The 16452-nt window shown below is 35.0% G+C and overlaps 1 protein-coding gene across 1 annotated transcript in view; it reads right to left on the bottom strand.

Moving 5' to 3' along the window:
• Positions 1-13099: 13099 nt before the first annotated feature.
• SV2A (synaptic vesicle glycoprotein 2A) overlaps positions 13100-16452 on the bottom strand; it is a 163595-nt gene continuing 160242 nt past the window's right edge. Inside the window, exons 11-12 of the mRNA XM_053705415.1 lie at positions 13751-13910; positions 13100-13502 (exon numbers count right to left, since the gene is read on the bottom strand). Coding sequence (XP_053561390.1) covers positions 13319-13502; positions 13751-13910 — 344 coding nt within the window. The 3' untranslated portion in view covers positions 13100-13318. The remainder of the gene's footprint in view (positions 13503-13750; positions 13911-16452) is intronic.

Raw genomic sequence — 16452 nt, 5'->3', positions numbered from 1 at the left:
ATAATAGTAACTATAAAAAATAAAAATAAACAAAATTTGGATGTTAAAGACTCAGTAAAATTTATGAATCAATATACAGAATACCTTGGAAGCTTCCACATACTGCCCCCTCCTGTAAGTGTCATATATCCATCTGTCGCTATCTACGTGTCTAATTGGAGTAACTCATTCCATTTCTAAGATTCCAATAAAACCACACCTCATCATTGGATTCCGTAGTACCCATCGACCAGGCCGCAGCATCATACATGGAGTGTGTGAGTTGGATGTTGTTCTTTATTTCATTCCATGGATGGGTACCCACCTTCCAGTATTTTGCTATACATGTTCTTGTTGCGGTACATAACATTTTAATAAAGGTATTAATGGGTCTATTAAACTCTCTAATACGATCATGAAGTAGGGCTTGCCTAATGGTGAGTTGTATTTGTTCCTCTAGTAAGTAGCTGATCATGGAAGAAAGTGATCCCCAGATCTTTTGAACTTCCCCACAATCCCACCACATGTGCTTGTATGTTCCTATTTCACCGCACCCTCTATAATACAGTCTGGACTTTATTTGGCGTCGTATGCAACATTCTCACAGGGGTCAGATACCATCTAAATATCGTTTTCAGGGAGTTTTCTCTTAAATTTGCACTCACTAGACCTCTAGTGGATGAGATGAAAACATCATACCATGCTTTTTTTTCTATAGTGAACTCCAACTCTGTCTCCCACTTGTGCGTTATTTAGTTTTTGTATGCATCTACTAGACTTTGTGTAGCTATATATAGTTTGCTTATGGCTTGTTTTGGTCTAGTTTGTGCACAAATGTTTTCTAAGATGGATCTAGATCCACTGGCCACTGTTTTGAGGAATTTATGCAAGGAAGAGGAGAATTGGAGCTATAAATACCAATGAATTTTAATAGGGGACCCCTTTTCCTGGATCTGAGAGAGTGTCATTATTTTATTTTTTATTAGAATATCTGCTACCCTATACAAGCCTTTATTTTCCCATTTACCTACATCTTTTCGAAAATCCTCCTTCAGTAAGTATCTAATTGGCATCAGATTGGACCTGGCTGGCCACAGTCCCCTTCTTCGATGCAAACTCTAACCAGATATGCCTAGTGAAGTCTGTCACAGGAGTTATATACATTCCCAATTTTCAAGTTGGAGGTTTGTCCTCCCATATAATTGCATCAGGAGTATCCCTACCTCCCAAATCCACCTCTAATTTTATCTAGATGGCATCCTGCTTTGTTTTACCTAATAGCGCATCTTGAGCCATTTCTGCAGACCTGTATTAATCGATTAAATTAGGTACTCCCAGTCCCCTTATGCTTAGGTGTGTTTCATCATATTTTTATTAGATATTCTCGTTGCGTTTTCCCCCCTGATAAATGCTAGTAGTTCTGTTTCTAGGGCTACAAGATCAGCGTATATGAGCTTGATCGGAAGGGCCCTAAAAAGATACAGCAGACAGTGCAAAATATTCATCTTGACTGCTGATATTCTCCCCAGCCAAGAAAAGTTGTGACTTTTCCATTTCTGGATGTCTTTTTTATATATATAGTTTTATAAAGTGGTGTGTTGTTAAATTTGTATAAATGTTGGGTCTGGGTTGTGAGATGTACTCCTAAATATTGAAGAAATTGTTTATTCTGGTGTAATTCAAAATTGATTTCCAGAAGTTTTTTTCTTGATGGGTGATCTCTATAGGTAACATCTGACATTTATCTAAATTAATTTGATATCCCGAAATTCCTGAAAATTTATTTAGAACATCATATAAATTGGGAAGGGACAAGAGCGGTTTAGTGATAGTGAGCAGAATGTCATCCGCGAAAAGAGTCAACTTGTATTCCGTGTTCTTCATTTTAACACCCAGGATGTCTATGTTAGCTCTAATTCTTGCCGCAAGGGGTTCAATACAAAGCGCAAATAATAAAGGGGATAGCGGGCATCCCTGTCTCGTGCCATTTATTATTGGGAACAAAGCAGATCTATAACCGTTTGAAGATACCTGGACTGTTGGAAAAGCATATATTGCTCTCAAAGCATCTACAAAAGGGCCCCCAAAGTTCATGTGGTTTAGTGTCGTCGTCATATAACGCCAATCTATTCTATCAAACGCCTTCTCCGCATCCAACGAAAGGAGCAGAGAAGGCGTTTTTGATTCATTCAAATAATGAATTATATTTACCAGGCGCCTAATGTTATCCGGGGCTTCCCGATCTTTAATAAAACCCACCTGGTCCATGTGGATCAGTCCAGGTAGCATATGTTTAAGTCTGTTGGCCAGAATTTTGGTGAGAATTTTCAAATCTTGATTTATAAAGGAAATTGGGCGATAATTTGAGCACTTCTTAGGGTCTTTGTTTGGTTTAGGTATAACCACAATTTTGGCCTGTAGCAGTTCAGAAGGGATCGGATGTCCCTCCATGATATAGTTACAGAACTTAGTTAGGTCAGGTATGAGATTGTTTCTAAATAGTTTATAATATTCACCAGGGAAGCCATCTGGGCCTGCCATCTTTCCTGGTTTTAAGAGCTTTGATTGCTAAAACTACTAATTTCGTTATGGGAGCATTTAGGTTTTAACTATCTTCCTCCGATAGCTTCTCTAAGGGAGTGGTTTCTAAAAATTCCCTTGTGGATCTCTCCAATTCTGGAGTATGGTCCACCTTCTTCCCATTATATAATTTTCCATAATATTATGCAAATGTGTCTACTATGGCTTGGGGGTGAGAAGTTAGTGATTTATCAGATTTTTCAATAAGTGGAATGTTTACAGTTTTATTGCGTTCCCTAATTTTGTGAGCTTAGAATTTGTCTTGTTTGTTGGCGTAAATGAAATATTGCGCTTTCAGTTTTGTGATAGCCCTACACGCCTGGGAGTTCAAAAGTTTAGTTAGAGATAGTTTTTTTTTTTTTTGTTTTTTTTGTCGTGTCTGTAAAATTGAGTCTTGTCTGGTGAGTCTGTGCTGTGGTTCTAAATGCTCTATATCTTTATATAGTTGAGTCATGTGATTTCTCGATTGTCTAATGTGGAGACTTTTTTCCTGAATTAGTAGTCCTCTGATGACTGCTTTGTGGGCCATCCAGGTATAAAGTGGGTTATCAGTGGATTCTACATTTATGTTCCAGTATTCAGTAAGATGTTGAAAAGTTTTAGCATATTCCACCGGATCCTTATGAATCACTGGGTCATATGGCCACGATCTAGCCCTGTGATAGTCGCAGACCCCCTGTAATTGTAGTGAGACTATGGAATGATCCGACCATACGCAGGAGTGTATAGAGGAAGAGATAAGAACTGGTTGTAAAATTTGGCTGCAGTAAATATAGTCAAGTTTGCCGTAGTTATGTGCTGCAGAATAGAATGTGGTGTCATTTGTGTAACCATTTAAAGTGACCCAAGTATCTATCAAAGAGTGGGACCTTAGGGAGTGTTGGACAGATTTAATCATTCCATTACGCCTTTGGTCTTTATTCGATAAAGATCTGCCCTTCTTAGCCTGTATTGTAGACATGGGGATGTTAAAGTCGCCTGCTAACACAATCTTAAATTGTGACCATTGAGTCAATACATGTGCTATATGGTTAAAAAATGTATGCTGGTTTTCGTGGGGCGCATATATATTGCATAAGATTATGTCTCTGTTATTTAGCTTCCCCTTCACTATAAGGTATTGTCCCTCTGCTTATGTAATTGTGGATAAAGTTTACTGAGGAGTGAATGAGTATAGAAACACCTCTTTTAGTCCCTGCCGTTGCATGATAGTGTTGTGTATAACGTCTAGCCCAGTAGAAGGGAATCTGAGTTGCAACAAAATGAGTTTCCTGCAGAATATATTTGCTTTGAGTAGTGTATTGATTAAAAGCGGTGCAACGCTTAACATCTGTGTTGAGTCCCCTAACATTATGTGAGATAATGTTTAAATTACTTAACATTTTGAAGTGGGGTAGAGTTTTCTAATGTACCTTGTGGTATGAGGGATGTATTCCTGAACAAACATTGAAGGATCCTGTGATAACCTTTATCGTTAAAGTCTAGTGGTGAGCTTCCTTTAGTCTTGACATCCACTAACATACTATAAAATAAATTATTTAAAGGGACAAACAACCCAAAAAAAATCTTTTCATGATTTAGATAGAGCATACAATTTTAAACAACTTTACAGTTTACTTCTATTATCAAATTTGTTTAATTCTCTTGCTGTCATTTGATGAAGGAGAAGCAATGCACTACTGGTTTCTAACTGAACACATGGGTGAGCCAATGACAATTGGTATATGTATGTCTGTATGTATGTGTGTATATATATATATATGTGTGTGTATGTATGTATATATATAATGTGTGTGAATTAAATAATAGAAATAAATTGGAAAGTTGTTTAAAATCGGATCCTCTGTCTAAATCATGATTTTACTGTCCCTTTAAGAATCAGTACATTTGGAACATTGCTAAATCTTTATTTGTAGAACCAGTGTCAGGAGTTAGATTTTTCTTGTCTGACGTTATCAGCAGGGGACTTGTTTGATACTTTGTCCTGTTGCTTTATGTATACACAGGTACAAATAAAATGCTGTTCATTAGATTACATTCTGACCAGATTTCATAACAAAGCAAGAGCCTATTAGTCTGGTAAAGCCTTAAAGGGATATGAAACCAATTTTTTTTCCAATGGCATGGAGAGTCCACGAATCCATTCTAATTACTAGTGGGAATTCAACTCCTGGCCACCAGGAGGAGGCAAAGAATACCACAGCAAAGCTCTAAGCATCCCTCCTACTTCCTACAATTCCCCAGTCATTCTTTGCTTTTGTACATCATGGAGGTGTGCAAAGATGGTGTGTGAAGAAATTAGAGTTTTATCCTTTAATGGGTAGTTTCCCTGCAAGCAAGGCTTAGGGTAAATCATGTGACAGCCATCAGCCAATCTCAAAATGCATATATGTATATACTGTGGATTATTGCACATGCTCAGAAGGACCTAGTCCCTCAGAAAGTGTGCATATAAAAATATTGTTTAATTTTGAATTTAGTGTTATGTGGATTAGTGTGAGCTCTAGCTTTGCAAACAAACACAGACCATATGACTTCACATTTGTGTACATTTATTTTATTCATATTGTTGCTCTCACTGGAATTGATCATTGCACAATGGAGGATACCGATTTCCAGAGAGCGAGGAATCTCACACAAACCTTGCACAGCACCGTTTCAGCATGACAATAAAATAACTCTCATATAACTATTCACTTTTTTATAGACAAAATGGATCTTTTTTTGTTTTTTTCAAGACGACAATTGTATTTTTTTTTTCAAATCTCTTTGTTCTTTACAAACAGCTAAAAACTACATCACAGTACAGATTGCAAACAGACAGAACTACATATGAGAGGACCAGCTACGACGAATAATGGATATGGTACAAAAATAGTTATTAGAGACTGGAGGAGTACTGTGGTAGAGAGGTTATTATTTGTGCTCAGAAGTACTCTGTCTGTGATAAGATTAAAAAACCAATGTGCAATATAGGCCTTCATTATAATTGTGTGCTAAGAATGCTCACGTGAATATCACTTTGCTTAACTTTTGTTTGGGTTGATCTACATATTTTTATATACAAACACCATTGCATCCCAACATTTGTGACTAGGTATTAGGGACTCAGGAGGTTGGGGTGAGGGGACATTGCTGTTTGAAGGCGTGGCTATTTGGGAGGAGGTGGGGTCTTATGTGGATAGTGGACTGGATCATGGGTGTGTCTAGTTGGTCTGTAGGCGTGTCTGGAGGCTTATGGGTAGTCTGTGGGTGGGACTATTTTGCAAATAGGGACATATGGGTGACAGTGGGACAGAGCTTAGAGTTAGGGACTGTTTCTCTAAAATAGAAAAAGTTGTGTGGTCTGCCATTGTCTGCATCTTAAAGGGACAAGGAAGTCAAATTTAAACTTTCAACTACAATTTTTTTATTTTATTTTTAAATAGCATGCTCTGTACGAATCATGAAAGTTAAAGGGGCATGAAACTCAACATTTTTCTTTTTTGATTCAGACAGCATACAATTTATAAAAAGATCCAGTTTACTTCTATTATTACTATGTTAAAGAGATATCTAGATAGATAGTGTGCACATTTCTGGAGTGGCACATGACAGGAAACAGTGCTGCCACCTAGTTCATAGTTATGAAACTGCTGCCATATATTGCTCCAGTCACGTGCACGCTCCTACAGCTTCCTGCCTTTTTTTACAACAAAGAATAGCAGAAGAACTAAAAAAAAATGATAAGTAAATTAGATTTTTTTTTTAAATTACACTCTGAAACATGAAAGGACATTTTTGGGTTTATATCCCTTTAGTTTTGATTTCCATGCCCCTTCAAAAAGAGTGTCTGACTACAAAATTCTCCTACATTTAAAATAAATGTGTCAACCCCTAATTTAAAATTGAATTATTCATGTATTAAGAATTCTTTACTGCATGCTTCATAGTAATCTGATTTACACTCTTGTAGCAGGCGATTCTATTTTAATAAAATGTGTTTTGTAAGAGTAGCGGTGTCTATGAAGCACTGGTATTCTCCTGCACAATCTTACTTGGTCAGAGAGAGAAGATACATTTGGATTTCAACTTGAAACAAACTTTTTAATATAGGGAAAAGTATTAAAAGTTACAATTTATTAGTTTAAAGTCTATCTATTGAAAATTATCGTCTATTAAAACCCTAGTAGAGAGAATATTAAAAAGGCACAATAATTTGTATATTTTATTCAAATGGCACCAATGTATCTGTCAGTGGAATCATTTGGCACTTATGTGGGATGTATTATTTGTTGCAAAATGAAGAAGCTCCACAGCACAGTGAAATTCAGCTCACTTTATTCCAGAGTGTGAATCCAACAGACAGCAACGCTTCGGGCTCTCAACCCTTACTCATGCTATATGAATCAACCATCGTTATATACACTTATATAGCACACTAGTACCAATATGTTCCTTAGTTACCTATTCAAATTTACCTGTACACATTCCAAACTGTACCACCTAGTGTACCTTTAAAAACATCACATCAGTTTAAATCAGTGACTCATAGTATACATATATATGTATAATATGATTCACTGATTTAAACTGATGTGATATGTTTTTAAAAGTGCCACTAGGTGGCGCAGTTTGGAATGTGTACAGGTATTTTGTACATGTAAATTGGAATAGGTAACTAAGGAACTTGTTGGTACTAGTGTGCTATATAAGTGTATGTAATTATGGTGTAATCACATAGCATGAGTAAGGGCTGTTGGATTCACACTCTGGAATAAAGTGAGCTGAATTTCACTGTGCTGTGGAGCTTCTTCATGTTGTGATATTTGAGGCCTGCAGTGGTTCTTTTGCTTTCCATGTGCACTTGCATTAAAAAAAGGACTTAAGCTAATTCCTATTTATAATTTGATTTATTATTTGTTAACTATGCCTCTTTGACTATGCATAAAATTCACACTCTCGTGTAATATCACAGTACAGATTAACTTGAAACTCATTCAGTATACATTGAAGCAAATATTTGAGTATAATAATACATGTTGTCCCTTCTGGAGTGTCTCTTTTGTACATTATACAAATATAGATATTTATATTATGGATTTAAAGGGATATGAAACCCAATTTTTTTTTCTTTTGGGATTCGACAGACCATACCATTTTTTTTTTAAAGTTTCCAATTTACTATTATCACATTTGCTTAGTTCCCATGGTATTCTTTCCTGAAGAGATACCTAGGTAGGCATCTGGCGCACTACATGGCAGGAAATAGCGCTGCCATCTAGTGCTCTTGCAAATAGATACCATACTTGCAGAACTGCTGCCATATAGTGCTCCAAAAAAACAAGCTCCTAAGCATATATCCCTGTTTTTCCACCAAAGATACCAAGAAAAATTGATAATAGAACTAAATTAGAAAGTTCTTTACAATTGCATGCTCTATTTAAATCATGAAAGATAAATGTTAGACTTCATATCACTGTAATTTAATTCTTAGTACTGTTTGTGAGAAAATCTCTTCATTGTTCTAGTAAACATGGATATTTTAAAATTTTATTAATTTTCCTTATTTGTGAGTACTATGTGATCCTTTCACTTTAACCATTGTTAGTATAGTCTGATTGGGTAATTTCAAATGAGTAGTATTTTTGTTTTCTGGCAAATTTCAAAGTTTGTTTCACCCCCCACCCCGTATCATGTGACAGCCATCAGCCAATCAAAAAACACATGCATATACTGTGCATTCTTGCACATGCTCAGTATGAAATGTTTATTTTAATTGTATGCACTTTCTGTATCATGTGAGTTTAATTTTGACTTACAGTGCCTTTAAAAATGAACACTGTTCATAATAGGATGCATATAAGTGTAAGAATAAAGTTTGTTTGTTTTTAGTGATAATGAAATTTCTTTGGAAGGGAGGGGGGGGGGGGTACGTTGTTAACAGCCAGAGAGCTTCCTTGAGATGCAGGGAGCAGATTTTTCTCTTTTGTATTCATAATCTGTTTTTTTTATAATCCTCTGAACCACTGTACCTCTCCATCTCTATTACAAATGATACCCCAAAACACGGCTAAAACTATTGCATCATCAGTTATTGAAGAACACATTGTTACAGCGGAGACAAAAAAAAAAAGTATAAAAATATTTGGCAATAAATGACAAGGTGACGTATATACGACACAAACTGATTGTCACAATGTTGTTCATGACAGGCTGATGACAATTGGTGCGGTTTATCTTGCTTATTTCGATAGTTTTTTAGTCACTGCTATTTTAGTCCATTCCAAGCAAGACATTTATTTTCCCTTTTTAAATCAACAGGATCTAATGTAAAACTTCAAGACATGTCTGATCTTGAGTTCATACACCGTGTCATCAGTGACGCAAAACAATTAGGCAAAGAAAGGTCAGTCCGTAGTCTCCAAACCATAAATATGCAGTATTTGCACATCCATGTGCATTTTGTTTATTTACAAAACTGGTAAAGATGAATGCATTGCCACACCATATTACAAGATTTCTATATGTTCCGGATACCTGTAAATATTGTGTTGGATTGCATTGTGATTATTTGTTGATCCCAGTTCCAGGAACCTGTTACTCCATAAATATTTTGTAATGTGTTTAACATTTGGCTACTACAAAAGGACTGACATGTATTGTGAATCAATGCATTGCAGGCCTTATTGGCAGCCATTTTGTTGTAAAGAGTAGGTTTAGATATCATTTATTACATGGATTTACTAGCAATACACCAGTCTTTTAAATGAATGGAATTCAACAGAATACACCTGAAATTTAAACATATTACAACCATGTTTTTATTTATGTTGATACAATATTTGTCTATATAGGGTTATGATAAATCTGTTAATGTACAGAAGTGTTGATCACATCAGAGAAGCAGACAGATTGATGTCAGCCACGGGCAGTTGTAAACACAGACATGTTTGGGTAACCACAAGGCAAATAGTTAATTTTTATATACTGTTCCCAATCTTCTCTTCAGCAAAGACACAACTATTGTAAACTGACTTCTGATTCTCCAACATACCAATGTTTTGCTAGACAAATAAAGCTTTTATTGAGCTGCACTGAAGAAAACTCAGTGAGTCAAATATTAAACAGCAGGTGGCAGCAGCGAGTCCTGTGTACAACAATATCTGATAAAGTTACCTTTCTAACATCATTTTATTTTAATGGGCGCATGTTAACCAATAAATAGTACAGTTCTAATATGCTAACATATATTAACTATATTAAAGATCTTTGCACTAGAATGTGCTTTATTACATTTAAAAAATAACACATAATTACATTTTTGTTTTGTTTACCCTAAATTTAAGAGTGGATATGTAATAGAGAGGTGACATTTAATAAATCATTTTATATGCAAGTTATATATCTCATCCAAAAACTGAATGTCAGACTAACTCAGAGAGAACTGAAAAATACAGTTTAAATTAAAGGGATACTGAACCCAAATTTTTTTTTCTTTCATGATTCGGCTAGAGCATGCAGCTTTTTAATTTACTCCTATTATCAATTTTTCTTCGTTCTCTTAGTATCTTTATTTGAAAAAGCAGGAATGTAACGCTTAGGAGCTGGCCCATTTTTGGTTCAGACCCTGGATAGCACTTGCTGATTGGTGGGTACATTTAGCCACCAATAAGCAAGCTTTACCTAGGTGCTGGACCAAAGATGGGCTGGTTTCTAAGCTTACATTCCTGCTTTTTCAAATAAAGATATCAAGAGAATGAAGAAAAATTGATAATAGGAGTAAATTAGAAAGCTGCATGATCTATCCGAAACATGAAAGAAAAAAAATTGGGTTCAGTATCCCTTTAAGTTTCAGTTCTCCAATAAAAAAAAAGCTTCCTCATGCCTTCTGATTCATTCCTGGTCTGCATTACTGGCTGATAAAATCCAATGTCTGCTGATGTGAACTGCCATGTATACTGCAATGATAAACCTACAAAGCATATGGTATTTCTATATAGGATTCCTACTAACTACAGTTTGCTCGCTACTAAGTAGTGCAAGATACATTAGCTTAATACCTACCATTAAAAAATAATTATCTCATTGTTTACATTTCTGTACAGGTCAGTACATTATTTTGCTTTAAACTACCGACATATATATAATTATAGATGACTTATTTAGATTTGCAGTCAATGCATAGCCGCAATGCAATATAATAAAGTAGAAGGTGAAGCGAGGAAGGTTGCAAAATGCTATCCTTAGCGCTTCCTGTTTTTATTAAAATTACAACCCATATTCTGTTTGTTGTTGTAAAGAATTTCTATACTTGTCAGTCGCCCTCAGTTTCTATGGAAAAAGAGTAATAAAATCCCTATGCTATGCAATTAGAAATATCTAGTATGACTGTGCTGTACATAGAAGTATTAACATTATATTGAAGCCAATATGGGCTGTTTGGAGAACATCAGGTTATGTTTTTTACTATCTCATCTTCTATTGGTAAAATTGATTCAGCATTAGAAAATATTAACAAAAGATTGTAGAATGGCCATTTTACATTTTCACTGTAACTTGAACATATCTACCCATCCAATTTGCTAAAGCAGATGTGCTCAAGAGATAGGTTATATCAGGGGTGTCCAAACTTTGCTCTCCAGAGGTTTTGGAACTACATTTCCGATGATGCTCAGCCAGCATTTTATCTAGCTGAGCATCATGGGAAATGTAGTTCCAAAACCTCTGGAGAGCAAAGTTTGGACACCCCTGGGTTATATGATCTATCAGAGGATCTCTAAGGACCAGAAGATCACAAGATCATTGTGTGGTTTCCTATTTTACCCCCCTCATTTTGTAGAGATAATAATGTGTCATCTGGTTTGCAGAAATGTGCCTTAGTCAAGTATATTCTATAGTACTACACTGCCTTTGAAGAGAAAAAAATAGGTGTTTTGCATAATAAGCAAATATTATGTAAAATATATCTGCATAGCACAAAATAAATTCCCTTATGTTCATCACATGACAAAATTTATAGAAACGCAGATACCATGTCCGTCGAGTCTTGGTATCCCTGTCCGTGAGGAAATACAGAGTGACACAAAAGATGTTGTAATATAATTGTGTTCAGATTTTAGAATGTTTAATAAAAGGCGTAGTTAAAAAATGGAGAGGGCAACACTACACCAGAAACTTTTTATATCAAATGTGCAAGTTATTATAAGTTTAAGTTTCTTTATCTCTGTACAGGTGATTCAAAATAATTTCACCTCAACACCTAGAAGTTAATAGCAAATAAGAGCCAGCCTATACTTAATAAACCACCTAACTATGTTGGTTTTAAAGACTATTTGTTAATTTGATGTCTTATTATTTTATTATGGACAGTTTTACACATCCAACTACATTTCCTGCTAGATTTAATACTCTCTGTCGTAATTCTATTATTCATGCATAGCGGTGGTCTTGCAATACAAGTAATGCAGTATTCCAAAAATATATCACAATTCTGGTCTTCAATGGATCATAATAGGACAGCCTTTAAAGAACTATTTTCTTAATTACTAACAAAATGGCTGAACCAATGATGAGCAAAAACTCACATAAATGGCTTCTATCTGACTAGAGATGTTAGATTAACATTTAATAAGAAGCTTTTGGCTACAATTCTACTTCAAGTGAAGCCCTCTTTTTCAATGTATATATTAATATTTTGAGTCACAAAATAGTCACAATTTTAGTGTGTGCACGATATGCTTAAAACAAATTAAACTTAATAAATTTATAAATAAATAATAAGTTGGTCCACAATATTTTTCTACAACCCTAACAGTGAAAAATATTATTTTCTATATATTGATTACTTTTTTCTATTGTTCTCTTGTGCACTGTTATTTATTTTTTACCTTGGTTTTTAGAAAGCTTTTTTATTATTAATTGATGTCCACCCTTGCTTTGTGCTTTCGAGACGCAAAGGACAAGTGTGTGGACTAAAATTTATATTTAAAAAAGTGTGCCAAAGTTTTTAGGAATGTTAAGTCTATTTCTTTTTTAATTGTTTTTTTGTTTGTTTTTTTCTGTTATGTTTTGCTGGCAATTTGGTCCCATTTGTCTTGTGCACAAACAATTGTAATAAGTTAATTTTAAAGTTTTTAAAAGGTGCCAGCTAAAGAATCGTTTTTTTATCTATCTATTTTTACTGCCCATAGTCTTATTAATATGTTTTTTTATACCATAAACAGTTTAAAAATCTTCATAATTAAGTCTTTTTATGGTGAATTCATGGACAGGTACTGCTGTCTACCATAAAAATATGGTGACGACATAGGATAAATATATTTTTTCTGTATGCTGGTATGAATTGTGTGTAAACATGTGGAGACAAAGACTTTCCAAAGTATTTATATTAACTTTTTAAAGATGGCATTTTGGCATCAAGTTTGTGCTTGATTAATTATAAAGGAGGTGGTGTTTGAAATTGCTATGTAGATATGCAATAATTCCATATGAATTCTATATTTCTAACAGCAAATTATATCTCCAGTTACTGTAGATTGCCTGAAATATATGCCCCAAATACTATATAAGCATTACTTTAATTGAAATTTTGGTAAACCATCATACTGTCATCTGTCAATCATCATCGTTAATTCAAATAATCCTTAAAGGTGCCCAACAGCTAAGAATAGACTCATACAATTTTTTTGGGAAGAGGGTATGGGGAAGGACCCCACAAAGAAAATTAAAAGACATTTCACAGTGTCTACAAATCTAATCCTTTTTATAAAGTTGACTCTCACTGAAGCACCTGGCCTCGTGTCTCCGGAAGTTTGAGGGCTAGAAAGCTGCCAAGTGCCAAAGCAGCGGATGCCAGCAGAATGGGCACTGCCTTGGTCACACCAACAAAGGAGGCGAAGATGCTTATTCCCAACACAGCAGCCAGTTTGCAGAGGGCATTCAGGAACCCAAAGGCAGTTGTCCTGGCAGGGGATATAGCAAATAAATATTAGAAAGTTTCTTGAAATAAAGGAAAATAAATATGTGCTGTGTCGTGCCTGTTTGTGTGATGAGAGTGAGATAAATGTAACAGTAGCGTATATTAAATCTGGGGACTAACTGTCTCAGACGTGACTTTCTTGTTGACATATGTATACAATGAATTACCATATTGGGGCATATTTTGTGTGACGTAATTTATCCATGTGAAATTTCCAATGACAGTTTGTACCTCTTGTCAGATGGGTAGAGCTCCACCGTCAGTACATCAAGTGCATTCCAAGAAGCAATACTGACTCCCCCAAAGAGACAGAGCAAGGCAATCATGGCCGACTCACTGTTCCCAAAGAATAGGAAGAAGCAGCTAATACATGACATGACACTGGACCCAGCTGAGGACACAAATGCAGTTAAATTAGTTATTAAGCTAAACCTAACATGGAAAAAACTTATTTCTGTCACTATAATAAGGCAGGAAACATTTCTGTGGTGCTTTATTTAAACAACAGAGTGACATTCAGAGAGAGTTTGAGACTGAAAAAGGTAAATATAGAGATTAGAAGGTTCAGATAAACCAATACAGAGATAAAGAGACCGTCTACTCCAGAGTTTTTATTGTTTAAAAAAATAGACAATTCCTTTATTACTTATTCCCAGTTTTGCATAACCAACACAGTTACATTAAAGGGACAGTCAACACCAAAATTGTCATTGTTTTAAAAGATAGATAACACCTTTATTACCCATTTCCCAGCTTTGCACAACCAACATTGTTATATTAATATACTTTATAACATTTAAACCTCTAAATTTCTGAATGTTTCTAAGCTACTACAGGCAGCCTCTTATCTCATACCTTTTTATTTGCTTTTCACATCTAGAGACTGCTAGTTCACATGGGCCATATAGATAATATTGTGCTCACACCTGTGGGTTGTGGATGACACTGCACTAATTGGCTAAAGTGCAAGTCAATAGATAATAAATAAAAAAGTCATGGGATAAGGGTTGTCAGAAGAGGCTTATATACAAGGTAATCACAGGGGTAAAAAGTATATTAATATAACCATATTGGCTGTGCAAAACTGGGGAATGGGTAATAAAGGGATTATATATATATTTAAACAATACATGTTTTTGAGTTGACTGTCCCTTTAATATACTTTTTACCTCTGTGATTACCTTGTATCTAAGCCTCTGCAGACTGCCCCTTATTTCATTTATTTTGAAAGACTTGCATTTTAGCCAAGCAGTCATAAATAACTCCACAGGAGTGAGCACAATGTTATCTATAGGGCACACAAAAGGGAAACGTTCATACGCAAACGTGGCCGCAGAGGGCAAGGTAAATCTACCAAAGTGGAGAGACTTAAGAGATTAAGCAAGGGAATTTTTAATCTATCATCCCACAAACTTTCAAATGAAGAAATTGCCATTTTAGGCAGAGGCCTTTCTTTTAGTCCGTCTAACAAACATAATTTTTTTGAACTATTTGTTGATTTAAATAGGTTTGTAGGTAAACTGTCCCTGCAAAAATATTTTTGGAATAAAAAATCCAATGATAGGAGTAGTATTCCCATTCTGATGGACAATATGAATGAAAGACTGAGATCAGAGGATATATTGACATGTGATCCAAATGACCTATCTGAACACCTGTTTGAAGGATATATACAGACTGATCTCAAGCTTCCATCTGAATTCAATCCCCCTAATAACTGCCCATCACTACAATTATTTCAAACACTCGTCCTTAAAGACTTCAATGAGATCCCTAAAGGTATCTCAGGAAGATTGAATCTAAACTGTTTCGAGAAAAGAGCATTAAATTGATTGGTGTCCAATAAAGAGATCATTATAAGAGGAGCAGACAAAGGTGGAGGAGTAGTCTTACAAGACAGATAACCATATACTTTTAGATAAGGAATACTATAAGAAACTGACCATTGATCCAACTACTAATTTTATGAAAAAATGATTAAACTTATAGATGGGGCTTTTTTGGAAGGAATATTGAACAAAAAAGAATGTGAATATTTAACACCCTCCAAACCTAATACAGCATATTATTATGACCTCCCTAAAATCTATAAGATTTTAACATGTCCCCCTGGTAGACCCATCATTTCGGGCATTAGTAACCTTACATGCAAACTTTCTCAATGTATTGACTATTTCTTGAAAAAAATGGTGGTGATGCTTCCTTCCTACTTAAAGGATTCCACAGATCTAATAACCAAAATCTCAAAAATTATGAAAAACTATTAGAATTTATTATGGTTATCATGTGATGTTTCTGCTCTCTATTCAAATATCCAACACACATTAGGTTTAGAAGCGATTAGTTGTTATTTGGACTCTGACATTTACATGTCTGACAAACAAAAGTTTTTTTTTTGCTGGAAGTGATTAGATTTGTGCTCCAACCCAATTATTTCATATATCAATAGCAGTTTTTCCTGCAGATCAAAGGTACTGCCGTGGGCACCAGGTTTGCCCCGAGTTTTGCTAACCTTTTGATGGATTCATATGAAGATAAATACATCTACTCTTCTAACTACTGCGTTAACCTGGTGTACTATGGCAGATATATAGATGATCTGATTTTTATTTGGGAGGGTGGAAATGAATTAACCAACACATTTGTGGAACATCTTAACAATAATGATATTTTTTTATCATTTACTGCTAAGATAGAGGCACACCAAACAGACTTTTTGGATTTGGTGTTATATTGGAACGATGATGGTCATGTTGCAACCAAAACGTTTTTCAAGGAAGTCGATAGCAAAAGTAATCATCACTTACCCTGGAAACAGAATATTCCCTTCAACCAATTTTGTAGAGTAAGAAGAAACTATTCAGATTTGAAGTCTTTTGAAGAACAGTCTTAAATATTAAAAGAGAGGTTTTTAGAGAAAGATTATCCTTTAG

This window comes from Bombina bombina, chromosome 1 (assembly GCF_027579735.1).
Source record: "Bombina bombina isolate aBomBom1 chromosome 1, aBomBom1.pri, whole genome shotgun sequence".
Classification (NCBI taxonomy): domain Eukaryota; kingdom Metazoa; phylum Chordata; class Amphibia; order Anura; family Bombinatoridae; genus Bombina; species Bombina bombina.
This window is presented reverse-complemented; position numbering and strand designations above follow the sequence as displayed.